We start from the raw sequence: 23,512 nt of genomic DNA on the forward strand, positions 1-23,512 counted from the left end.
AACTGCTGTCCCAAAAAGAGGAGAGGTACAGCAAAAGGGAGAGCCTCGAACTTCAGTCTTTAGGCAATGGATGTTGACTTCTGATGAGCCTGCAGATAGTTTATTCGATGAAGAAGTTGACCAAAGTGAAAAGACGCCATATGATATTGTATTCTTTAGGGGGAATAATTGTATCAGCATCAGTGTGATTAGGGTGATCATTTGATCGGTGAAATGGGGATGCAGTAGCGAAGTGTGTGTATATATGGGCTTTTGGCCAACTCCACCAAATCATTCTATATCCAATCGTAATTCTGGATTGATTCCGGCCAGTCGCACTTGGATTAAACCGTTGCCACATTGGGATGCTGGATAAGGCAGTTGGCTAACCACTCACACTCACCATCAGCAAGTGTTTCTTTTTTTTTTATTTAATTTCCTCCTCTCCTGGAGATGAGTAATCAAGCAGTTGATTTTTGTCAGATTAGTGTTGCTGCGCACTGTGATCTTGTTTGGTGGAAGCAGTTATTGCCTAACACTGCAGGGGCAGAAGAGTTCGTGGTCACTCAATAGTTGATAGAAAGCTCACTTAACCAAGTGGGTGTAGGATAGGATGTTCTTTTGACTGGAGTTTTGAGCATATCAAGATCTTCTCCGCTTTTTAACCGGGATATTTTCACAAGAACAGTTCGTGTCTAAAACTTGCCACTTTATTAGACTATCTCAGTCTGCGTACAAAATCGATTATTAGCTGCCTCTCATATCACGTAAACAAATAAAATGTCATAAACATAAAGATGATATAAAGATAAAAGCTGTTGTTATATATGTCAACGATAGACTTTTAGCATTTATTGAAGAAAGAAAATATTGCATGGGCAGATAAAAAAGGGAAAAAAGAGTAATAACAAATTATTTTGTTGTTTTAGTTAATAAGACATATTTGACACTATCTTTGTATATACTATTATAAGATAAGTTATTGTAGTGGACCAAAAAAGAGTGAATGCTAGGATCTACATTGAACATGCCTTTAACCACCCATAATTTAATAAGTATAGTACTTCATTCATATTGCAAATTTTTTATATTAGCCATACTTATTTATTGATCAATTTATATTGTTGATATATATGTTTAGATTTATTAGCAACCAATATTTCAATTCTCTACCTTGTTTTTTACGTGCATGTTTAACAAACTACTAAATGATGTGTGCTGTTTTTTTAAAAAAATATAGAGAAAAGTTACTTTAAAAATCATATAATCTACTTTTAAGTTTTTAGTTAATACTTAACTAATCATGTATATTAAAATATATTTTTTTCGTATGAGGGAAAACTTTTCCATTCCTCACCAGATAACACAGCCGAAGAAATCATTCGTGGTCCAAAAAAGCTAAAAAAACAAAGAAGTCGCATTATTCGCAAACAGGGGAAAGAAAAAAAAAAAGAAGAGAGAGGCATTGCAAAGAATACTGGACCGGACTAAGCTAGTATTCGGTGGTGAATTGTTGCTATGGGCCACCATAGAATCTACCGTATGTGGGCCGAAATATAATTGGGCCGGATCTCTTCCCAAATATGCTGCGGCTTCTGGATTGCTCTCCGAGCTCCGAAGCCGAGCGGCCGGGGAGAAGAAACCCTCGCTCCGCCGCGCCGCGCCTCGTCGCCTCGCCGGCCGGCCCGCCTCCGGCGATAAGCGCCGCCGCCGCCTTCTCCGGTCCCACCTCCCCCGCAGGTCGCGGCACCCGGTATGCGCTCCTTTGCTCACCCCTTCTTGTCTGCGGCTGCTCGGACTGAGCCAAACCCTCGCGATTCCGCGATTTTTTTTCGTGGTTCTGCTCTGAATCGGTTTCGTTGATGCTGCACTGCAGGTGGGGGAATGGCTTCGGCGGTGGAGCGGAGGGAGCATTCCCGGAGGTCGGGGCGCTCGAGGTCGCGCTCCCCGGCGAGGGACCGGGGCTCGCCGCAGCGGAGGAGGAGCCCGCCTTCACGGAGGGAGAGGTCGCCGGTTTCGAGGGGTGGCTCGCCTAGGGGGAGGTCTCCTGTTAAGAGTAGGGAGAGGTCGCCGGCTCCGAGGAGTGACTCAGCTAGGAGGAGGTCTCCTGTTAAGGCTAGCTCGTATAGGGAGAGGTCACCGCATACAGAGAAGGTGAAGGAGAGGGTTAGGTCACCGAAGCATGCTAGGCCACCGACACGGTCTCCATCACCTGCTAGGAAACGGGAGTCCCGGTCACCCTCGCCGAGGACCAAACGGCTGAGAAGAGCTCAGGGTGAGCGTGAAGGGGCAGATGGTACTGAGGGTGACCACCGGAAGACCACCACTAGGGAAGAGCGGGACTCGGGGAGGAACAGGGTGCGCGATGAGGAAAAAGATGTGTCAAGGGATAGAAAGATGGAGAGGGAAGATAGCAGGGGTTCTTTCAAGGACAGGAAACTGGATCGTGATGATGAAAGGGATCATTTAAGGGATAGAAGGTCTGATCGGTCTGATGCTTCAAGAGAGACAAGGTCAACCCGAGATGATGAAAGGCGTGATTCAAGGGGTAGAAGGTCTGATGGGGATGATCGAAAAGGAATTTCAAGGGAGCAAAGGGAAGATCATGATGATAGAAGGGATGCACGAGAGAGAAGGACAGACCGGGATGAGAACAATGGTGAATTTGGAAGACCATCTAGGCATGGGCGATCAGTATCTCCAGAAGAGCATAGGCATAGGGGTAGACATGAATCCCGCCAATCACCAAGGTCATCCAGAAGTGCAGCACGTGGTGAGGTATGTAGCGACATCTGACCCACTTGTTAGTTGGCTTCCTATGTTCTTTTGTTTCATGAGGTTCTATTGTTGCTGCTCTTTGTCTGATAATCTGCACCCAAATGAATAAAAAGTGAGAATATTTTTAGACATTATTATCAGCAGTACTGACTCTAAACTTGCAGTTTCAGGTCTGTAATCCATATAAATCCTCCTTGCTTCAGACATTAGAGGATATAATTGATTGTGCATTAACCTTTTCATTTTGTACCAATATGGTTTCTTTTCATGTTTGCTATTATAATATGGCCTGTAAGTTGTAATCTGATTTTTTTTATTTGTTTCAGGATACAAGCTCTATATCAGAGGTAGCATCACGGTAAGTGTCCAAAGCTCTATAACCAATATGAATTGTACCTTTTTGGTAGAAGCACTGATTGCCATGGTTTCTGTTGTTTAATGGGCTAAACATGCTATGGGTGCCATAACCTTTTGCCCAAATGGTTTTATGCATATCCATGAAGCAATTAAGTTGTTGCACTTAAAACAAATGTATATGTGACCAGCTAAATGTGAGCAATGTTTTGAAGCCAGAAATTTCTGAGCTGAAAAATATTATATTCGATACTGTTTTTGCCAGGAGTGGTGATCCTGATTCTTTGGTGAAGATGAATGCTGCTGCAGATGCTCTAGAAGCAAAAGAAAAGGTAGCGCATGCTCCATGGTGAAATTGCAAATAACGACAATTTGCTTGTTTGAATACTTTTGTGGTTGGTTTGAATACTTTTGTTGTCGCAAATATTAAATATTTGTCATGACAGCTTTATTTTTATTTGGCCTTCCTTTTCATTTGCCATACAATATGATTTTAACAGTTTCCTTCGGGGCTTGCAGCAAAAACCATCATTTGAACTGTCTGGAAAGCTTGCTGAGGAGACTAACAGAGTTGCAGGTGCTGATTTGAGGAATTCTTTCTTTCTTTTTAGGCATGAACCTAAATGCTAACACTTTACAGTAATGTTTGTGTGACCAGCACTGAGAAATTTTGAGTTCCCTGCTCTTTGCTGTATTGCTTTATCCTCAGTTTGCTATTCGATTCCATTTCAGGTGTCAATCTGTTACATTCAGAACCTCCAGAGGCTCGCAAGTCAGATATTAGATGGCGACTCTATGTCTTCAAGGGTGGTGAACCACTCAATGGTAATCATTCTTGACTTGTTACTCCATATGTTTATCTAACTTTTGCCTTTTGTCATGCTACTGATTTGAGTTGAAATAGTTTTAAATAGTAGAAGAAAGAACATTTTGAGATTTGCTAGTCTATGGAGGCATGTGCTTATCCAGTTGAACAGCTATCTCTATCCTTCCCAACATGGTCAAACCAAAAGTAGGTTGAGTTAAAAGCAGTAAGCTTAACTAAACGTGATGGAAAAAAAACATAAAATAAGTTTTTCAACTAGCTTAATTTCAAACGTGTTGGGATGAACCATTCAATGTGTGCAAAGGCACTAACCAGTGAGCCACTAGGGTATGAGCTTTCCTTGGATTAATATCGTTATTTCCATTTTCCTTGAGGAGTGAAAGGTCTCCTCCTTTTTGTTTAGAGTAAGTTCGATATATGCAGATGCATAGCCACCCAATTGCATGCATGGGTCTGTATACTAGCACATGCCCATCTAGAGTCGAGGCCTAGACCTTAGACATGGTGTCATGTGCTTTGGAAACAGAATGTGCTTATGTGTTCATTACCATTGTTGTCAGTGGTTAGTTGTCTAGCCCTAGGGAAAAGGAGGAAATCCTTTGTTCAATGGAGGCACCAAACACTGGACCAATGGTTTGTAATAACGAAGCCTAGCGCTGAGCTATTGTTCAGTTCTTTACGATACACTGGGTTGTGAAATATATCCAGTCATATATTTGAGCATTGGTACAGTGGATAGATCAGTAGTTTTGATTTTGAATGGAAGTGAAATAAGTGATGACGTTGATTGTGATAGAGGAAAATTAGGGACGAACATTATAGTGGTATGAATTAAATGTGCATGGTGGTAAAAAGACATGCATGCTTCTATTATTGATTAAATACTTCAGGTTTGCTCTTCTTGTTTGATCATATGTAATGATGCTATCTTGATTGAACAGAACCATTATATGTTCACCGGATGAGCAGCTACCTTTTTGGAAGGGAGCGGAAAGTTGCAGACATCCCCACAGATCATCCTTCCTGCAGCAAGCAACATGCAGTTCTTCAATATAGGTAAGTGTAGCAATGTTATCCTTATTTGCCATTATTGAGAAATAGTATTGTAATGTGCTCATCTTGCCATTTTCAGACTTGTAGAGAAGGAGCAGCCAGATGGCATGATGTCTAAGCAAGTGAGGTAACCTTTAGCAAGTGTTAATTAGTCTACATGATCATGGTTATCCTAGTTCTTTATGCTATTCTAGAATATGATTTATTTTTGCTGCTTTATTTGATAGGCCTTATCTAATGGATCTTGGTAGTACCAATGGAACTTTCATTAATGTAAGTCTCCAGTGATAATTACTACTCAAATATACTGGTTGCATTCTAATAATATTTTCCGCTCAGCATTTTTTTGAATTTTATTTTCAGGACAATCGTATTGAGCCCAGCCGTTACTATGAACTCTTTGAAAAGGATACCATTAAGTTTGGCAATAGTAGGTATGATCATTGAAATAGAAGAGTTACTTTATTTCTACTGTTCAAGATAACTGCCTTCACTTGCATCATGTCCTTGTCACATCAATTAAAGAAAACAGCACTTTTCTGGTTGGCATATTGCTCAATGTATATGTATCTCCATTAATCTAAGTAATGTCTCTATAAACCATGGCTATTAGTTTTTCTCAGTACAATTATCCAAATGAATCTTTAGATGGAATGCTAATGTTTATAAATATCAAGGAATCTCAAAATTTATACGTTATAAACATAATTTTCCCTTATGGTGCCTTGTCTTGCAAGTTCCATCATGTAAATCTATTATGAGATATTAAAAGTTCAGTACTATGGAAAATTTGAAGTATGCCCTTTCTAGTTCATAGAGTTTTCCAGCCTTAAGTAGCCTGATCTTTTTATTCTTAGATGGGATGGTACTATTTTTAATTCGGAGTTAGGAGTTAGGACCCCTTTTGGTCGAGTTGCCCAAAAGTTAATAAATTAATGATGTGATGCCTCTGCTTCTATATGCCTCCTTTTAAGCGACTTCTCCGTTTAACTAGAAGATGACAAATGTTTCTTTTTGTTGCAGCCGGGAGTATGTTTTGCTTCATGAAAACTCGAAAGACTGAGTATGAAATTGCTGGAAACCTTGCTACATTGTTAGAGATTTTGACATCCCTATGGTGCTTCCTGTTTGTAATATGGTTGCATTCGCTGAATGTTTCACCTAGCTCATGGATAACCACTTCATATGGCTGAAGGAACATAGCAGAGGGTATCTCAAGTTGCATATTTATAGGATTCTAGAGCCTAGATAAATTCTAGAGCCTAGACTTGTTTTATTCAGTGGGTGATCCAGTACCTCTACTGAATTCATATTGTTTGTCAAAATGTCACACTTGTCTTGTCATATCATCACAATTATGAATCGGCAGTTTGTGGCTAGTGAAATGTAGTCACTCTTAAACTATTCGAAGTCTAGGAATCTTGATACGAGATGAGCAATAATCTAGAGCCAATCAGCTCTGTTGACTCCAATTTTATCACTCTACCTCCAGTACTATTCTACAGTTATAAAAAGGCATCGAGAAACAAAGCAGGTAGCCCACTTTGGGCTAAAAAAATCGAGTAGAGAGATGACAGTAGAGTTAAGCACATGACGGTATGAGCATTTTTATGTATGTCCCACTCTGCTGTGCACATGGCAGAGTATAATGCTCGAAACCTCGAACAGCACGAGAGGTTAGAAAACCCCTTTCAACAACACAAGGTCAGTGTGGTTTCCAGCCACTATATATACTACCTGACCTGATCCATCGTTCTACAACAAAGATAAAGAGCAATTTCATTTTTGCTCCTGCATCAATCGATCATGGACAGATCACCCTCTCCTTCAGTGTTTTTCGTCTCTGTTTCATCCTCTTCGCTCAGCTTTTGGAAGCACGGACACTAGGTAGGTATCACGGACGCTTTTAGTCACATTGATAATGTGAAAAAGCTCCTACCTTTTTTCTTAGCCTCATGTTTATAAACTAAAATTTAAATTTTAAAACTTAATTTTATAGTTGATTTTAGGTTTTTTCTATAGTTTTTTTCAATGTTTGCATTAGGAGTTGATTTTAGGGATTTTTTCACCGTAGTTTATTTTTTAAAGTTTGATCTTAAATTGCTAAAAACATGTACATAAAAATTTTATTCATAATTATTTTATCTCTAATGGGCTGTTTTACTCGTGCTTATTTTAAGTGAAAAGATGATGGTCAAAGGTTTTGAATTTGATAGCTAATTTGTCCTTCTCCGACGAAACGCATCACGCATGGATGGTGCGAAGAACAATGGGTTCGATAGCTACTCTGTCCTAACTGACGAAATTTCTTGTGCTGTTTTGCTGTCCATTTTCAGGAGATGCTTGCCACCAGCTACATCGACGTGCGTCAGCGTTGCTGAGCGGAGCAGACGACGGCGGCGCGCTGGCGAGGCCGTCGCAGTACGCCCCGCCGCCGCCGAGGTCGCCACGGCCGCCGCACCCGCACCGCGGCGGCGCGCTGGCGAGGCCGTCGCCGTACACCCCGCCGTCTCCGAGGCACCCGGCGCCGCAGCAGCACGCCGAAGGTTGCGCGCCGCCGGCGTGGCCAGCTGCTGCTGCTGCTGCGCCGATTGCGGGGCACGACGTGCAACCTGCGCTGCGACGGCGGCGCTCACCAAGCCCAGCAGTATACAGTGCCTAGTTATTCGTGATTTCAGCCTGAGGTGTGTGAACTCAATTTGGGTTCAGATCCCACGTAAAACTTCTCGTTGACATGTAGATTTAACACGTGATATTTACGTATCAGTGAGCAGTACCGTAGAGAATTCTACCACGTTAGAACTGTTTGCTCCTTGCCACCATCGGACCTCCAAAACCTGCTGAGTGATGGTTTCCTGTAGAGATCCGTTTCCGGTGCTTGCAGGAGAACCGTGGAATGCCTGTATTGTTTAATGGTTACCCTTATGTTCCATAATATATGTTTTTCTGACTTTATTTAGATTCATACATATATTAATATATATATATATATTGTATATGTATATAACTTTATTAGCAAATATATATATTAGTTTTATTAGCAAATATATATATTAGTTAAGGTCAAAAAGTTTTATAACATGGAACGATGGAACGGAATGAATACTTTCGCACTTTTGCTATAGATCAAACGTTTGATTTTTTATTCTTATGTCAAACACGCACTTAATGCATGAGGAATAGAGTGTGAATGAGATTTTTTAAGCAGTGAACAGATTTGATTGATGGAACTAAAATTTTCAAACATTTGATTACTAGGTAGACCCATACTTTCGTATCACTGCTAAGACTGTTTGAAAATCTTAAAATTCATAGAACAATCTATACTGTTTTGGGAGTTATAGATTTTCGAAAGAAACTGCATCCATCAGAAGCTACATATGTAAGGTCTAAGATGCGTGTGACTGCAAGCCAAAGACCTCACCACCATTCACAGCCGGAGTAAAGCTTAACGCAGAAACTGCACGCGGTGGTTGTCGCGGTTGCTTCCTATCTGTTGGATGGATGCAAACCTTGACCGCACAAATATTAGCACGCCGCGAAGTTTTGCGTCCGGTAGCGGTTCCAACAGCATCTCAGCTAACTGACAACACACGTGTTGTTCTTGCTCCTTTCGAGATAATAAAACGTGACATTTTTTTGTCCATGGACCGCTAACGACTTGGCAACTTTCAAGTGGGATCCTCTGCAGTATCGTACTTGCAGTATACAGCAGTATTACATGTACAGTACTGTAAGGGATCTGAACTCACAACGAGTCACCACGCAAATGTACTTGTCACGTATAATCCGCGACTATCTGTCTTATCTTTTCGCTTCTACTTATGTTTATAACATAAAATTAAATATTATAAAATTAAATTTAGAATTGACTTTTTAATAGTAATTTATTTTTTACTCTTTGCTTTTAAAACACTAGAAACAAATATATAAAAGTTTTATTTAAAAATTATTTCTTGTTTGCAAATGCAACATTAGTCTTTTTTATTTATAAACCAAAAAGATTGCCCTCTATACAAGTGACGGAATCTAGCTCTTAAATTTTGGCATTTTGGCCCTTTTTGAAAACTTTTTTACAAATAAACTATTAGAAAAAAATATTGCGTGAATGAACCTTCTTAACTCAAAGTTATCGGCGCTGACGTGGAATAAGACGGCGTCAATCCTCCAAGTGTTATACACGTCATTAGGCTATGCTCATGCGGCCGGAGAACGACTCCAATAATATTGACGCTGTCCTATTTAACATCAGCGTCAAAAACATTGGTGTGGTCAACAAGATGTATTCGTATAATATGTTTTTTGAGATATATTTGCAAATTAAAGTTTCAAAAAGAAACAAAGTCTGAAAATTGCAGTCTCTACTCTCTAGCTTGCCTATATAAGAAGAGCTCACGAGGCCGCATCAGTCGTCGCGCTTCTTTCCTTCCCGCCATGGATGCTTCGTCTTCTTCAAAGCTGCTGCTGCTGTTTCACGTCGTCCTGCTCGCGCCGCTGATCAAGGCACGACCGCTCGGGCATGGACGTCTGCAGGTGGCGCCGCTAACGCTGCCGAGCGACGGCGCGGTGGTGACGATTTCTCCTCCGGAAGTGGGAGGCGTCGGCAGGCCGGGGCCGAGGCCGGTCGCCGACGGCGGCGCGTCGAGGAGGCCGTCACCGCTCGAAAATGACGACGGCGGCGTGCTGGAGAGGCCGAGCCCCACTCCGCCGTCGCCTGTCCCGGGTGGCTCGATCGGGCAGCTCTCCGACGGCGTCCGGCGGCAGGTCGCTCCGCCGTCGCCAACGGGAAACCCGCCGCCTCACAACCACTGCCGCACCGATCCGCTGCGCCGGCTGCCGGCGGCGGCGGACAGTGCGCCGTATCTGCTCGGTGTGATCCGTGACGCCGTCCAATACATGATCGCCGGAGTACTCGAAGCCTGATCGATCGAGACTAGGAAGAACGTACATGAAGTGTATTGAATATTAATTTGTACAACCAACTGTATAGCTACGTTTTTTTATCCAGATTATTCCTCAGCTTTTAACCGTAGAGTTACTAAACTAAATAGTATATGTTTAAAAGTTACTACTTCCAACGTAAGATGTTTGATTTTTTCATTACAACATTTAATCATTCGTCTTATTTAAAAATTTAGTACAAATATAAAAAATAATAAGTCGTGCTTAAAACCCTTTTGATAATAAAGTAAGTCACAAGCAAAATAAATGATATTTTCATAATTTTTTGAATAAGACAGATGGTTAAATATTGCAAGCAGAAAAGTTAAATTATGAAACGGAAGGAGTACTAAACTACTAAGGCCCCCTTTGATTCAAAGAAAATTCATAATAATTTTAGGGGATTTCATTCCTATAGAAATTTTTTCTATAAATCCCTTTGAATTAAAGGAATGAATCCTATAAAATTCTATGAAATTCCTATGGAATATCTCTTCCTATACAAGTTTTAGAGAAAATTTAACATGAGGTTGAACCTCTCTTGGAAAAATTCCTTTGAGCCTTTATCTCTCCTTAAATTCCTATGTTTTTCCTATGCTCCAATCAAACGGTCATTCCTACGTTTTTTCTTCTGTGTTTTATAATCATTTACTTTACACTTATATTCCTATCAGAATTCTGTGTTTTTCTATTCCTTCGTTTTATTATTCATAAGATCAAAGGGCCCCAAGTAGCCGCCTGTCCAATCTCCACATCTCCGAACAAGCACTGGTACCCCTCGCCGGCTGCCGGCGGATGTCACCGGCCGGTTTGCTCCGACTGCATGCACTGCATGTCACCTGGCTGATATATCCTCGTGTGTATATATATATATATATATATATATATATATATATATATATATATATATATATATATATATATCGTCATTAATTAACATTAAGTATTATTAATTTCACTTGCAGTGGTATCCCCATCTCGGTTTTGCGATGAATTAATCACCCTACTGATTTTTTTTCTTAAATTCACACAAATATAACTATAGTATATAATTATAGCCTAATTACAAATTTATAATGTAACTAGTCCTCTCTTCGTCTCGAAATGTAACGGGCACTGTTACGATACTGGTAGTGGTTATATATCTAGCATAATTTATGTACTTGTCATTGTTATCTAGCATAATTAAGTACTCCATGATTATGAATGGGCAGTTTGTGAGTCTGATGTGTGTCGAACATTTTAAACTGCTGAAGTCCGTGAGAATCTTGGTATGAGACGAATGAGCAATAATTAATCTAGATCCAGTTGGATCGGTAGGGATAAGGTGCTAATTAAACTCTACTTTCAGTGCTACTCCCCTCCTTGCACAAGCACAAATGGTCCACGTTTGTTTGGATTTGCACTAAGACCAAAACATAATTGGCATGCTTAAAATTTTAGCCTCCAATAACCTTGGATTGGGGTCATCCCAAAAAAGTTTGGCCCCGAAAAGATGTACCATCCCCAACAATTCTCCTAAAACTTTTTTTTACTGCATTCTTCACCAATTTTTCCATAAAATGCAATTTTGTTTCTTGGAGAAATGTGATGTATGTTGATTGCTCTTTTGTATGATGAAATCTAATGGCAAAATAATAGCGCACAATCGATCATGCAAAAGATTTTTATGGTCTTCAGTTGAATTAAACAGGTCTGGGATTAGTAAAGAAACAAAGAAGGAGAAAATGTCTAAGCCGCAACTAGCAGATGCAGATCGATCCAAACCAAGCTGAAAAACAATTGCCGCCAGTTGAAAAGATTGGCGCGGAGGCTGAGTTTTGGGAACCCCGGTATTTGGCCAAAATTTGGCTCAAAAAATACCGGTGCTTAGGGATGCTAAAAGATTATGAGCTTTTTTAATCATTTGTTGAAGTACATTTTTAGTCTTTAGTGTCAATATTTGATTTTTAGGATTCATATTAGCTTTTTGTTGAAGATGCTCAAAGTTGATTGCAGGCATATGAGAACAGCTCAAAGTGATTGCAGGCATATGGGAACAAAGTGAAAGTCATACATTAAATTTGCAACAACTATTCGCTACGGCAACAAAACCAAATTAAGAGACATGCTATATGCAGATTAATTTTAGAAAACCAAAAGGAAAAAAAGCTAAAAAAAAAGCTACTCCCTCCGCTTCCATAACTCTTGTCGTTTTAGACAATGGTATGGTTAAACTTTTACAACTTTAACTAAACTTTTAAAATATGTATTTTTAAATTACTATGATAACCTATAAAGATGAGTCATAGAGTATACTTTAATAGAAACAAATATTTATTCATTATATATATTTTAGTAAAAAATCATAGTCAAAGATAGATTTAGAAAAACGTTTCGTTTGTTCACAGCTACACTGGAGGGAGTAATACATACATTATTTATTATTTGTAGAAGGGAGTAATCTACAGTTACATACAAACATACACAAATGAAGCAGGTGACCCGTTTAGGCTTAAAAACGATGAGTAGAGAGACAAAGATTTAAGCACATGAAAGCATGCGCATCTTTAGGTATGCCTACTTGGCTGTCTGTACACAGGAATAATTAATCCTCGAACTAGAGCATGCATAATTGACCAGGGGTCGTCCCCTGGTCTTCTAAAGGAGGCCAGTCTTTCGACTGCACAAGACCACTCACCAGCCAATATATATGATTCCTAAATAATTTTTTTCTCGCAAAAAATATTCCATATAAAAGTTTTTCATCTAACATTTCTAAAACAAGATTATCACTTTATAGTATTTAATTTAGTTATTTATACCTAAAATAGCTGTAAAAATTGTATAATACTTTAATCTTATTATCTCAGCTATATTAAAACCCCATAATAACCGTACTGTCTACCTTTAAAAGTTCTCTCGAGAAGAATGGAGCAGTGCTTCAATTAGAGCACGGGCAGCTGGCGCAGTCACAGACACCCTTTCCTTTTCTTTTTCTTATGCTAAAATTTAACTTCCAACATTAAATTTAAAGTTAATTTTAGAGTTTTTTAAATAAAGTTTATTTTTATCATTGACCTTTAGATCGTTAAGAATACATACGTAAAAAATTATTCACAAATTATTTTTTATTTGTAAATATTTTATTTAACCTTTTTACATTAAAAAACCAATAAAATCACCCCAGGATGTCTTAAAAGCCGTAGCTAGCGTTTGTGCATATTCACTTAGGGCCTCTTCGTTTTTTGAAAGAAGAATTATTTTTTTCTTAAAATCTTGTAAAATTCATGTGTTTCGAATTCAAGAGACCCTTATTTAGCATAGCAACGTACGCACTGCATGCGTCACTAGTTAACAGCAATCCATGTGAGAGGAATCATTGACTTGCATGGTTTATTTCACTCCAGCTAAAGATCGATCGGTTTTTGCAATATATATATACCTCACGTGCGGGTGCGACTTTGAAGGAGAAATCAAGCTGTTTAATTTTCTGATTTTTGCAATTTGCTCAAAGCCTCGTGCTCCTGTCTACTTCGTCTACGCTGAGCCACAAAGGAACTCCGGAGGAAGAAGACATGATTAGGTTATATGAATCCAATAGCTAGAAAATTGCATGGTAGAGAAGAGAGGAAACCAAACCGTGCGGGTAATGAATAGGCAATTATATAGGTGTGGTCGTAAAGTCTGTGTTATTTTTTTAACGAAAGATGAAATATTTTTGTATTCGATGTATAATTAAGACTGTGTTCTTTTCTGACGAAATATTATTTGTTTTTTTAGCCATTTAATGATATATACGATAAAATTAACTAATACAAACCTTAAAAATCTAATTTAGCTGAAAATATAATTTAGAAATATGAGAATAATCCACAATATGTATGAGTTTTTTTTAAAAAAAAGTAATGTTCAACTGTTTGAGAAATATTAGTGCAAATATCGAAGTAAAAAAAATTAGAACAAGCTGGCTTAGAAAACCCAACCAAAATCACCGGACTGAACGCCGAAAAAGCTTTTGTCTCCGGCCATGCACGCGGTTTTGTTGCCTGCTTGCTGTGCGTCGTCGTGTTGAACGGTTGCAACTTTGACCGCAGCTTTAGCTCGCAGCGAAAATTTGTGTCCGATAGCGGCTCCAAAAGCTAGCTATTGCAGCGACTACCTGACAATTGACATCACTAATACACCGTTATTATTCGTTTTTTTCTTGAGCTAAACATTAACTAATCTACCAAACTATTTTTTTCATAAGTTAGAAGGAGACTTATTGATTTTTAATGTTTAACACCGATAGCTTTTTAACACATGTTTACTCATTTGGTTTATTCAAAAAATTATATAAAATATAAGTTATACTTGAATGGTAAAATAATTCATAACAAAATAAATAATAGTTATATATATTTAATAAAAAAAATAATAAAATATATATTTAAAAGTTGGCGACAATCAAACACACTTAAAGCAGACATGGTCATCTTTTGGCTTTGGGTTATAGCCCTTATATTTAAAGTTGATTTTGAGTTTTTTTATCAAAATTTATTTTTAGCTTTGACTTTTAGATCGTTCTGAATATATATATATATATAAATTTTATTCGTAAATTATTTCTCATTTACATATATAACGTTTGACTTTTTCTTTCAAAGATCTATAGAAAAAATAACCCGGTGAGAGAGAGAAAGAGTAAGAAGAAACTGTTGACTTGTCAACTGCTCTCGCAAGTCATCCACACTAACGACGACCACAAAAGCGGCGGAATGCTGCCTACATAAGACCTCACCTCCCCTCCCGTTGCCTCGTCACCAACCCATACATCTCTTCACCGCAGCCGCGCGGCTTCCTCAGCTTCACGGCCGCGCCATGGAGGGCTCGCCGTCTTCGAAGCTGCTGCTGCTGCTGCTTCTTCACGTCGTCCTGCTCACTCCGCCGCTCGAAGCACGGCGTCTGCAGGTGCCGCTGATGCTGCCGAGCGACGGCGGCGCGAGTAGGAGGCCGGGTTACACCCCGCCGTCACCTCGGCCGCGTCCCCCGGTGACGCCGCTCGCCGACGACGGCGGCGTGTCGTCGGGGAGGAGCCCGCGGCCGCGGCCGCGGCCGCTGGTCTCCGACGGCGTATCGGGGAAGCGGAAGGGCGCTCCCCCGTCGCCGGCAGGAAACCCGCCGCGTAACACCTACGGCGGCACCGGCGCCCCCGTGCGGTGGCGGCCGGCGGCGGGTGATGCGCCGGCCTGTCTGCTCAGAGTGATCCGCGACGCCATCCAATACATGATCGGCGAACTCGGAGCATGAATTAGTCCGGCCTCGAGCTTCGAGTTTTCGACTGATCGATCGAGTAGAAGATTAAGTGAATTTTGTACGTATATTTGTACGCATAAGCTGCCGAAGAAAGGCAGATACGTACGTACGTACGTACGTACGTACCGGCTATGTATGGTCGTATCGATCGTATTGTTAGTGTAGTGTACATGTCAATTGTATATTCATATTAGTCCCTCGTCCATTCGAAAATAAAAACATTTCTAATTTATTTACCAAAAATTAGGAGAAAATACCATGTTACTTCTCAATAAATGCTCAATAAATAATAAATGAATTGAAGTAAGGTGTTACATACAAATAAATAGAATTAATTTTGAATAAAAAAATTAATGAGACAATTAGCACTATAAATAGTATTGAATATTTATAATAGTGTAATATTTAAAATCTAACGGCTGAATTAATTAGCATGGATAGTTTATTCACTCACCCTGTCGCTCGTTAGCCGATCGATAATCTGAAGCTAAATTTGCAGCGAATACTCGAGTATGTACAAATGCAAATTAGTGAACTCTCTTTATTGTCACACAAGTGAATAAGATTGTATAAGAAAAGAGAAAAATTGTTATTATGCATGACGACAACTTAGATTCAACTATTAACCTTTATCAAAAGAAATTTTGTCACATGTGGCGATAAAAAAAAAGAATATACATTTTGCTATTATACTTATTAAAAAACTTCACATTTGTACATGTCCTTATAAGATTTTTTTTTCTAACGTGAATTAGAGAAGAGTCCACTCGGGTGTCTTTAGATATGCCCTTTTAGTATGTCATCCGAGTATTATCTTACATTGTATAGAGCTTGATTCAGATCTATGTAGCACTCCTTACAAAAGTGATAACCTATGTTCTTACGCAGTGGCATATGTTCGTACGCAGTGGTGTGTGCACCTACGTTTTCATGTATAATAAAATAACAAAATCATAGATAATTCTCTATAGGTACTTATATATGGGAACATACACTGTAGACATAAGTTTTCCGGTGCATACTCCGTGGATATGAACTAACAAAAGTAAATGAACATTATAGAAAAAAAATGTACCTAGATTAACAATTGTATTACACATATATATAAAGTCTTGTCTTTACATAATTTTTAAAAAACGTGACAGTTATAAGAGTAAAAATCCATCAGAATTTGAAGATAAGGTTTTATAATGCTATTGAAAGTATATGTACACAAATTATAATTCCTAAAATTTATTAGTGACACTGTTAATTGGTATGTATACATGGAAAACTTGTGTGCACAATATACGTTCCATCCGATCCGTATATGCACAGGCATGCGTCGTAGCAACGTGTAATATATTGAGAATTCTTTACAGGTATCTACATCTCTACTTCGTCTTAACCACCACATGAGTTGAATTAACATATAACACGGCGTAACAGGGGAAGGCTAACAACCATCAGAAGGAGTGGTCCACAGATCTGCCGGCCGGAACAGAGTGTATATACAATATCGGATAGGGATAGCTCCAGCTATGATTTTTTTAAAAAATCACCCCTACGCATGCATGTGCATGGGTATTTAACTATATATCATGGTGAAAAACAATGTTTTCTTCTGTTTTCTCCCCAAAACATATAACAACCTTTTAGATTAAAGTTTAAATGATTTACTCTTCTAAATTGCTATGTTTCAGTCCATATATTTTTAATGTTCTTTTGTATTGAATCAAAATATTGCATTAGGTATTTTGATAATGTTTCCTTTTTTCTTTGATACACAAGAGTTGTTTATGTTGTAATTTTACCGTCTTTTTTATGTTTTAGTTAATATATTTGGTGTTCCTTAATGTTGCAACAAAATATTGCACATGGTTTTTTTAATCCATAATACAATTATACTAGCATTTTAATATATTAAAATATTTTTTGATATAATGGTGGGCATTTTTTATTATTGGTGTCCGTAAAGCCTAAATGTTTTGATTACGATTCAATTATGTTTCAATAACTTAACATATTAAAACACTTCTTAATATGTAGTGAACAAACATTCTTTATATTAGTAATGGACAATGCCTACCTTTTTTTTGCGACAAATCAGGTACATGATCCGTAGGTGGATTGGATCCCTATATTAATACACTATTTTTTTTGAGTTTTTTTTATAAATTTTTAAAATAGGACAGGTGGCCAAACGGTAAAAATAGAAAATAAAAAATAAATTTTTTTTGGACAGAGACAGTACAAGTACCACTTAAGTCCATAAACTTATAAAAATCCACGTTTAGATCTATTAACTTGTTTTAATGTACCATCCAGGTCCATAAACTTATTTTAAATGTATCATTCAAATTTAACGTACGTACCATCTAAGTCCATGATTTTAGACATTAAAACAAGTTTATGGACCTAAACGTGTATTTTTTAAGTTTATGGACATAAGTGACAACTGCGCCCGCCACAAGTTTAAGAACCGACATGTACTTACTTACTGTAATATATCCATCTCAAACTACCGGAGTATCTTGAGACAAAGGTAGTAATATATCATCTGGCTCATGTTACGATGGAAGTGGAGTACACGCAAATTGACACAGCAGTACAGCACACTGACTCACTGAGTAGCTATAAAAGTTTGAACGCCTCCCCGAATTGAACAAGCCAAAAGAAACTCCAATTAATTCATATACGACGAAAATCCATCAAATAGTCAACCAAGTTATGATGGTTGCCGACATTATACCGAGTAGTTTTGCACTACTGAGGGGTGCGGACTCCTTCACCAGCTCATCGTACACACATAGAACGCTTGCAGCTAGTCGTCGTCGTCAAGAACACTCCGGCGCCTCTGAATCTGAAAAATGAACATATATATAATTAAAATTAAATTGATGGCCATGCGATAATGTATCTTTATTAGAAAATTTAGATTCATTTTCCTTTTTTTCGACTATGTGCAACCAGTCAAGTGAAAAAAATCGCAACATGAGAGAATCTTTATAAACCAAACTAAATTAGGTGTAATGAAGCTATCAGAAGCCACTGTTGGAAGCACAGTAGTTTTGTTCAATGAAGTGCACACGGCGTGTAAAAAACGGCTAGAAGTTCCCCGTTTTTCATACCGTAACTTTTGTCTGTTTGCTAGTGTGGGTATTGATTTGCTCCAGAAGTGAAATGAGCCTTTCTTCAGACACCTGAAAGCCAGAAAATTACCCCGCAAAAAAGGTCCACCTTCAGATAAACCTTTCTTCTGAGTCGCTTGACACAGTAAAGAGTACATGATGCAACATTATCCGCCTCTATTACCTTTTCAGATATTCCACCAGTCTGAGCAGCTCTCAGAAGAACATCCTCCACCCCTCTTGCTTTGTCAGGTTTGACCAAAGCTATGCGGGAGACTGAAAGTTCCACAAGATAAAAATTACGTCATTGTAGAACCTTTTCACCATAATATGTGCCACCTCAAGTAAGCAGATTAATGGTATGTCTTTTCCTAGCATCACCCTTATTCAGCACATTTGGTTTCGTTAAGCACATTATGCATCATATATTCATGCAATTGTTTGCCAGTTACCAGCCCACCACCATAGTACCAACAACAAAAGGACAACCCAAGATATATAATTTTGTTAGTTTACTGCGTACGCATATTTTAAGGGGGGAGATCACAGCATTCCCTGTAATTCAACATTGAAAATCATCTGGAAACCCAAATCCAGCACAATCAGCATTCACACCATTCTCTTGTTTAAATTTCAATATTTTTATAAATCTGTAAGTCATTGTTAAAAATAAGGAAACAAATATAATGATTCCTAAGAGAAGGATGATTGATAACTCCAAGTATGCAGATAGCAACATAGAGTAATTATTTTAACCACTTTGGTGCTTTCAGAAGTATCATGATAGGATACTAAGCACATAAGCATATAAACAGTACACCGCTGCTGAGAAAAATACAAAGAACTGCGGTAAAAAGACAAAGCACATAAGACAAGGACCTCAATTATCTCCCCAACACCCCCTAAATATGACTGCAATTCAATATGCAATCTAAAAAGGTAAAAACAGGTGCAAGTATGCAACAAAAATGACAACAGCAAGAACTTACGCCTCTCTCTAGCTTCAGAAGATAAAATCTGAGCAAGCATCATCTGCCGCCGTTCCTCTGCTTCCCTGATCATTAGGTAAAACAAATAAAGTTCCACACAGAGTTTTACACAACATAACATAAGACAAATTAGGCCAAATTCTGGATAAAAATGGTCAAGAAATGGAGCATACTGCTTTGCATCTTCTTGAGCTTTCTGTTGCCCTTCATTTTGCGGATTTCCCTAAAGGTCAAACAGTATATCAAAGTCAGACAAGAAAACTGTGCATTGTCGTTGAAGCTACTTGTCACCATGAAACACAGTAACTTACCGCACCACGCTGTGCCATTAGCTCTTGCATTCTCCTCTGCCTGATAGCTTCCAACTCTGGGTCAGCCTAGCAATAAGAATCCATAAGAAGAAGGTAAATAGTAGAACAGTCCCTTCCTTCTATGTAAACTAAAATATTGTCAAGGCAAACATTTGTAATGCTTTAGACAAGATAATCTTCATATATACATTTGAAATTGAAAGACACCTAAAACATGCATTTGTAAAAAATAAAGTTTAATCTTTACAGAGAATTGGGTCTTTTAACTTTCTGGAAGACTACATGGATCAAATGACCAAACAAAACCAGAGATTTTTCGTTATGTGCAAGAACCATAGCAGAATATCAATATATTCTACTACATGGGAGATAAAATTAAAACATCCAAGTCCTAAAGTTCTTACATATCATGTTACAATGGGATGCTAGCAGAATTGATTATGAACAACATAAGAAAATATCATGGAAGACCAAACCAGAAGAAAAAAAATTCTGACAGAAACACTGCAGCTAAGAGGAAGTAAGTTTCATGCTGATATCACAAGCTAATGTGTTTGAGGAGAGCATAAGGCGCAATAGTGATCAAATTCTTGAACCCTGACAGCTTAAAATCAAAGTATGGCATCTTTGTGTAGATCAAGACCCGGTGCAGTTACAGTAGTGACTGCAAGTTAAGCAGTCAGATCCATCAACCACCGTTTGATCAACTGATGAACGGCAAAGATTTGTGTCACGTCACAACCTGGCAGCCAGCACTACAGTACACTACAGGAATTTCTATGTGCGGTACAGTCATGCAATGACTGTTAAAGTTACCAAATCTGAGCCACTCTTTTTTGATCTGACAGTCATGCAATGACTGTTAGTTACAGTTGCACTTATAACTGCAGGTGATCTCAATTGCTTTGTCTGGTAGGAGTAAGATCAATAGTTACGATAGTGGAGTACATCAAGGAGCTAACAAAAGGCAATACAGAAAAAGGTTGTAAAGGTACCAAGATCTAGTAGCAGTAGAGGCTTTACAGTTCATATGAAAAGGTGTAAAACCATGCGCGATTCATTTTGAAAGACTCATGTGCAAAACCACATGAAGCAAGGAGCCGAAGACATTTTTTTTTAGACATGGAACCACAAATGCAACTCCTGAATTCAAGTTCCAACAGAATAGCACACCCAACTCGTTACAGGGCTTTGTTACAATTATTTCTATTCTCGAGACAAGCAGGTTAAATTCCAGGATAAAGAAGAGACAATTCTGGCTGGTGACTGTCCATCTAATCTAGTATTCATACCCATGATGGAAGCACCAAATATTGATTTCTTCCATTCTGCTGATCAAGCAAGCACACCATTATGACTTGCCAATATCAGCCAAGATAAATCAGCATAAGCAAACTCCGAAAACCTAAAAATTTCCCCTTCCCCTCAGCCACTCGTCAATTGATAGAGCAAAACAAATCACAAAAAACATCACGATATGTAACTTTCCAGCCTACAATGCTTCGCCAAACCCCTATTTCCACTTCCCTCGATTAAATAGGCAAAACAATCTAGACACCAAACAATCACAAAGGGATCAAGACGAGCACCCAACACATACTACTATCTGGCCAACCAGACCCTCCCATCCCACAGTAAAACCCTAGAGATTTAAGCGCGCGCATGGGTCAGGAGAGACTCGCGACCGAATCCACACGACCCGAGCGTCGCTCTTACCATCTTTCCCCCCGCGCGCTCGCCGGAGATCGCGCCTCGCGAGGTCGGGGCCCTTCCACTTCAGCGGCGGCGAGAGAGGAGAGCAAATTTCTGTGCGCTCTTTTTCTCTCTCCTCCCCCGTGGATTTAACGCAACCAATCTGGAATCTCTCCGCCCATCTCAGCCGTCCGATCCGGCAGATTCCTCGCTGGGCCGTCCGATCGGAATCGCTTTCCGCGAGCTCGTGTAATATATTCGCAGAAAAGTCACTCGCTTTCCTTTCCGCTTTCCATCCATTTCGAGGGGTAAAAGACTCCCCACGCGGAGGGGAGGCGGCGGCGAGGGTTTTGCAATGGAGAGCGGCGACGAGACGTTCGCTTCCCCCACGGCCGGCGGCGGCGTCGGCGGCGGCGGGGAGTTCGAGCAGCCGCTGACCAACGGAGGGGCCGGCGGCGGGGTGTACCCGGCCGGCAAGGCCTACGACGCGGGGGAGATTGACGCGCTGCGCGAGGCGAAGCGCGACCTGGAGGAGAAGCTCGCCGCCGTGGAGCACGAGAACCGCTTCCTCGCCGCGGAGGCGTACCGGCTCGAGGGGCTGGTGTCGCAGGCGAGGGAGGACATCGCCACGGCGGAGCACGCCGTGGCCGCCTCCGAGGACGAGGCCGCCTCGCTCCGCGACGAGATCAAGCGCGTGGGGGAGCTGCTCGCCGCCGAGAGGTCCGCCCGCGAGGCCGAGGTGCGGAGGGGTGCGGACCTCGACGCCGAGATGCGGAGCGTGCAGAAGGAGGTGGCGGCCCTCGAGGAGGAGCTCAGGGCCCTGAGGGCATCCGCCGCCGCCGATGCAGAGAAGGAGATTGCTGCTCCCTCGGTGACAGTGCCTCCTAAGGAAGCTGAGGTAGCTTATCAAGGGGTGATTGCAGCTGCTGCCGCTGGATTCGCCGCTGCGGCCGTCGTTGGCATGGTCGTCCTCCACCTGAAGAGGTAATCTGGTGCTGTGATGCGTCACAAGTTTTGCTCTGCTGCTATGGCTTCACGAGATTGGATGACCCCCTCTCCCGTAGTACACTAGTACTACTTTAATATTCCTGTGAGGTAGCAGCTTAGAGAGTCATATAGTGCTGGAGACTTACCGCGTGCCTGTTTTGATTCCGCATTTTCACATGGTAATAAAAATGTGAAAGACAAGTGAGAGTGAGACATGTGATTGTGTTATGTTATTTTGGTGCTGTACTGATGTCTAATTCCCAATGCATCCCTGGATTGTTGTGCTGTTTGTTTGTTTCATTGCTTGTTTGCGAGATTGCTATGTTTGCAGAAATAGTGGTCTGCATCAAGTGCATGGTGTGTTTTTTAATCAAGTAGTTGCAAGAGTGCTCAGCTGGTTATGCAGTAGCTGGTCCAGCAATTGCAACTGACCACGCCAATGTGGTGTATCACATTTGCTGCTGACATTTTTGAGTGGAAGATGTGGAGGGATATTACTTTGGTTGATGAATGCTAACATGCATTTATTTGTTGTGCTGAATGGGATCAGGGTTCCCAAAACCGCCGGTAACCGACCAAACCGCTGAGGCATGGTCAAGGTTACAGGCTGTCTGGTTCATGCAAATTTTAACTGAATTCAAAAATTTTGAAATAAATGTGAAAAAAATCATAAATATTCATGGTAATACGTATGGATTTGTAAAGCAGTTTGGTGATGAAATTGAAAATAATGTTGCTACGATCAAATTGGAAGCCAAAACCGATTAAATATGAGAAGAATGAATGAATGTTTGTGGGGAGTAGTGTAAATCATAAAAACTAAAGATTTTCAATTTATTTGTGTATGATGTTTCTAGTGGAATCTATATATAGGTACCATACATATATATTTTAGACATTATAAAGAAGTTAGTTGAAGGGGAAAATTAATTGGTTTAAATATTTAGTGTTTAATAAGTTGAATGTATTATTTTGCAATATTATCAATAGGTTAGTTTGAACTAATTGATAGCATATGCTGAACAATATAACATTTCTACTATTTGATATTGTACTATGTTACATGCATGCATGAATTTTAAATATCAATTGTGTTGGATATTGATTGCTCAATTGTGAATTGTCATTTATAATTATTTGAATGCTAAATTTTTAGCAAAGGACATGCCAAAATTTTTTATTTACCAACTGATATGTCCATGTGCCAAATATACC

General features: G+C 39.7%; 3 protein-coding genes across 3 annotated transcripts; 2 read left to right on the top strand and 1 right to left on the bottom strand.

Annotated features, from left to right (window-relative positions):
* The first annotated feature begins 1,640 nt into the window (after positions 1 to 1,640).
* LOC102707677 (FHA domain-containing protein DDL) lies at positions 1,641 to 6,476 on the top strand. Its single transcript, XM_015837895.2, has 11 exons — positions 1,641 to 1,732; positions 1,856 to 2,757; positions 3,084 to 3,115; positions 3,377 to 3,443; positions 3,631 to 3,688; positions 3,844 to 3,936; positions 4,879 to 4,993; positions 5,070 to 5,117; positions 5,218 to 5,263; positions 5,354 to 5,424; positions 6,014 to 6,476. Exons 2-11 carry the CDS (start codon positions 1,864 to 1,866, stop codon positions 6,051 to 6,053), a joined length of 1,464 nt encoding a protein of 487 aa, XP_015693381.1. The 5' UTR covers positions 1,641 to 1,732; positions 1,856 to 1,863; the 3' UTR covers positions 6,054 to 6,476.
* An 11,257-nt stretch (positions 6,477 to 17,733) lies between these two features.
* LOC102707963 (DNA-binding protein DDB_G0278111) lies at positions 17,734 to 21,443 on the bottom strand. Its single transcript, XM_006654677.3, has 7 exons — positions 21,335 to 21,443; positions 19,619 to 19,684; positions 19,481 to 19,530; positions 19,308 to 19,372; positions 18,503 to 18,594; positions 18,319 to 18,390; positions 17,734 to 18,050 (listed from the first exon to the last, which is right to left on the bottom strand). The coding sequence occupies exons 1-7, from the start codon at positions 21,335 to 21,337 to the stop codon at positions 18,012 to 18,014; spliced, it is 387 nt and encodes a 128-aa protein (XP_006654740.1). The 5' UTR covers positions 21,338 to 21,443; the 3' UTR covers positions 17,734 to 18,011.
* Positions 21,444 to 21,606: 163 nt separating this feature from the next.
* On the top strand, positions 21,607 to 22,597 carry LOC102708244 (histone-lysine N-methyltransferase, H3 lysine-9 specific SUVH3-like). Its single transcript, XM_006654678.3, has one exon. It carries the CDS (start codon positions 21,666 to 21,668, stop codon positions 22,296 to 22,298), a length of 633 nt encoding a protein of 210 aa, XP_006654741.1. The 5' UTR covers positions 21,607 to 21,665; the 3' UTR covers positions 22,299 to 22,597.
* Positions 22,598 to 23,512: the final 915 nt, after the last annotated feature.

Source organism: Oryza brachyantha, chromosome 5 (assembly GCF_000231095.2).
Source record: "Oryza brachyantha chromosome 5, ObraRS2, whole genome shotgun sequence".
Lineage (NCBI taxonomy): Eukaryota > Viridiplantae > Streptophyta > Magnoliopsida > Poales > Poaceae > Oryza > Oryza brachyantha.

Bases quoted from the DNA above. Each gene is read 5' to 3' on its own strand.
- LOC102707677 (XM_015837895.2), top strand. From the start codon at position 1,864: ATGGCTTCGGCGGTGGAGCGGAGGGAGCATTCCCGGAGGTCGGGGCGC. The intron at 3,116-3,376 runs GTAAGTGTCCAA...TGTTTTTGCCAG, and splicing joins ATATCAGAGGTAGCATCACG to GAGTGGTGATCCTGATTCTT. The intron at 5,425-6,013 runs GTATGATCATTG...TTTTTGTTGCAG, and splicing joins ATTAAGTTTGGCAATAGTAG to CCGGGAGTATGTTTTGCTTC.
- LOC102707963 (XM_006654677.3), bottom strand. The intron at 19,373-19,480 runs GTATGCTCCATT...CCTAATGATCAG, and splicing joins GCTCAAGAAGATGCAAAGCA to GGAAGCAGAGGAACGGCGGC. The intron at 18,051-18,318 runs GTATGAAAAACG...TTCATTTTTCAG, and splicing joins GCAAACAGACAAAAGTTACG to ATTCAGAGGCGCCGGAGTGT.
- LOC102708244 (XM_006654678.3), top strand. From the start codon at position 21,666: ATGGAGAGCGGCGACGAGACGTTCGCTTCCCCCACGGCCGGCGGCGGC.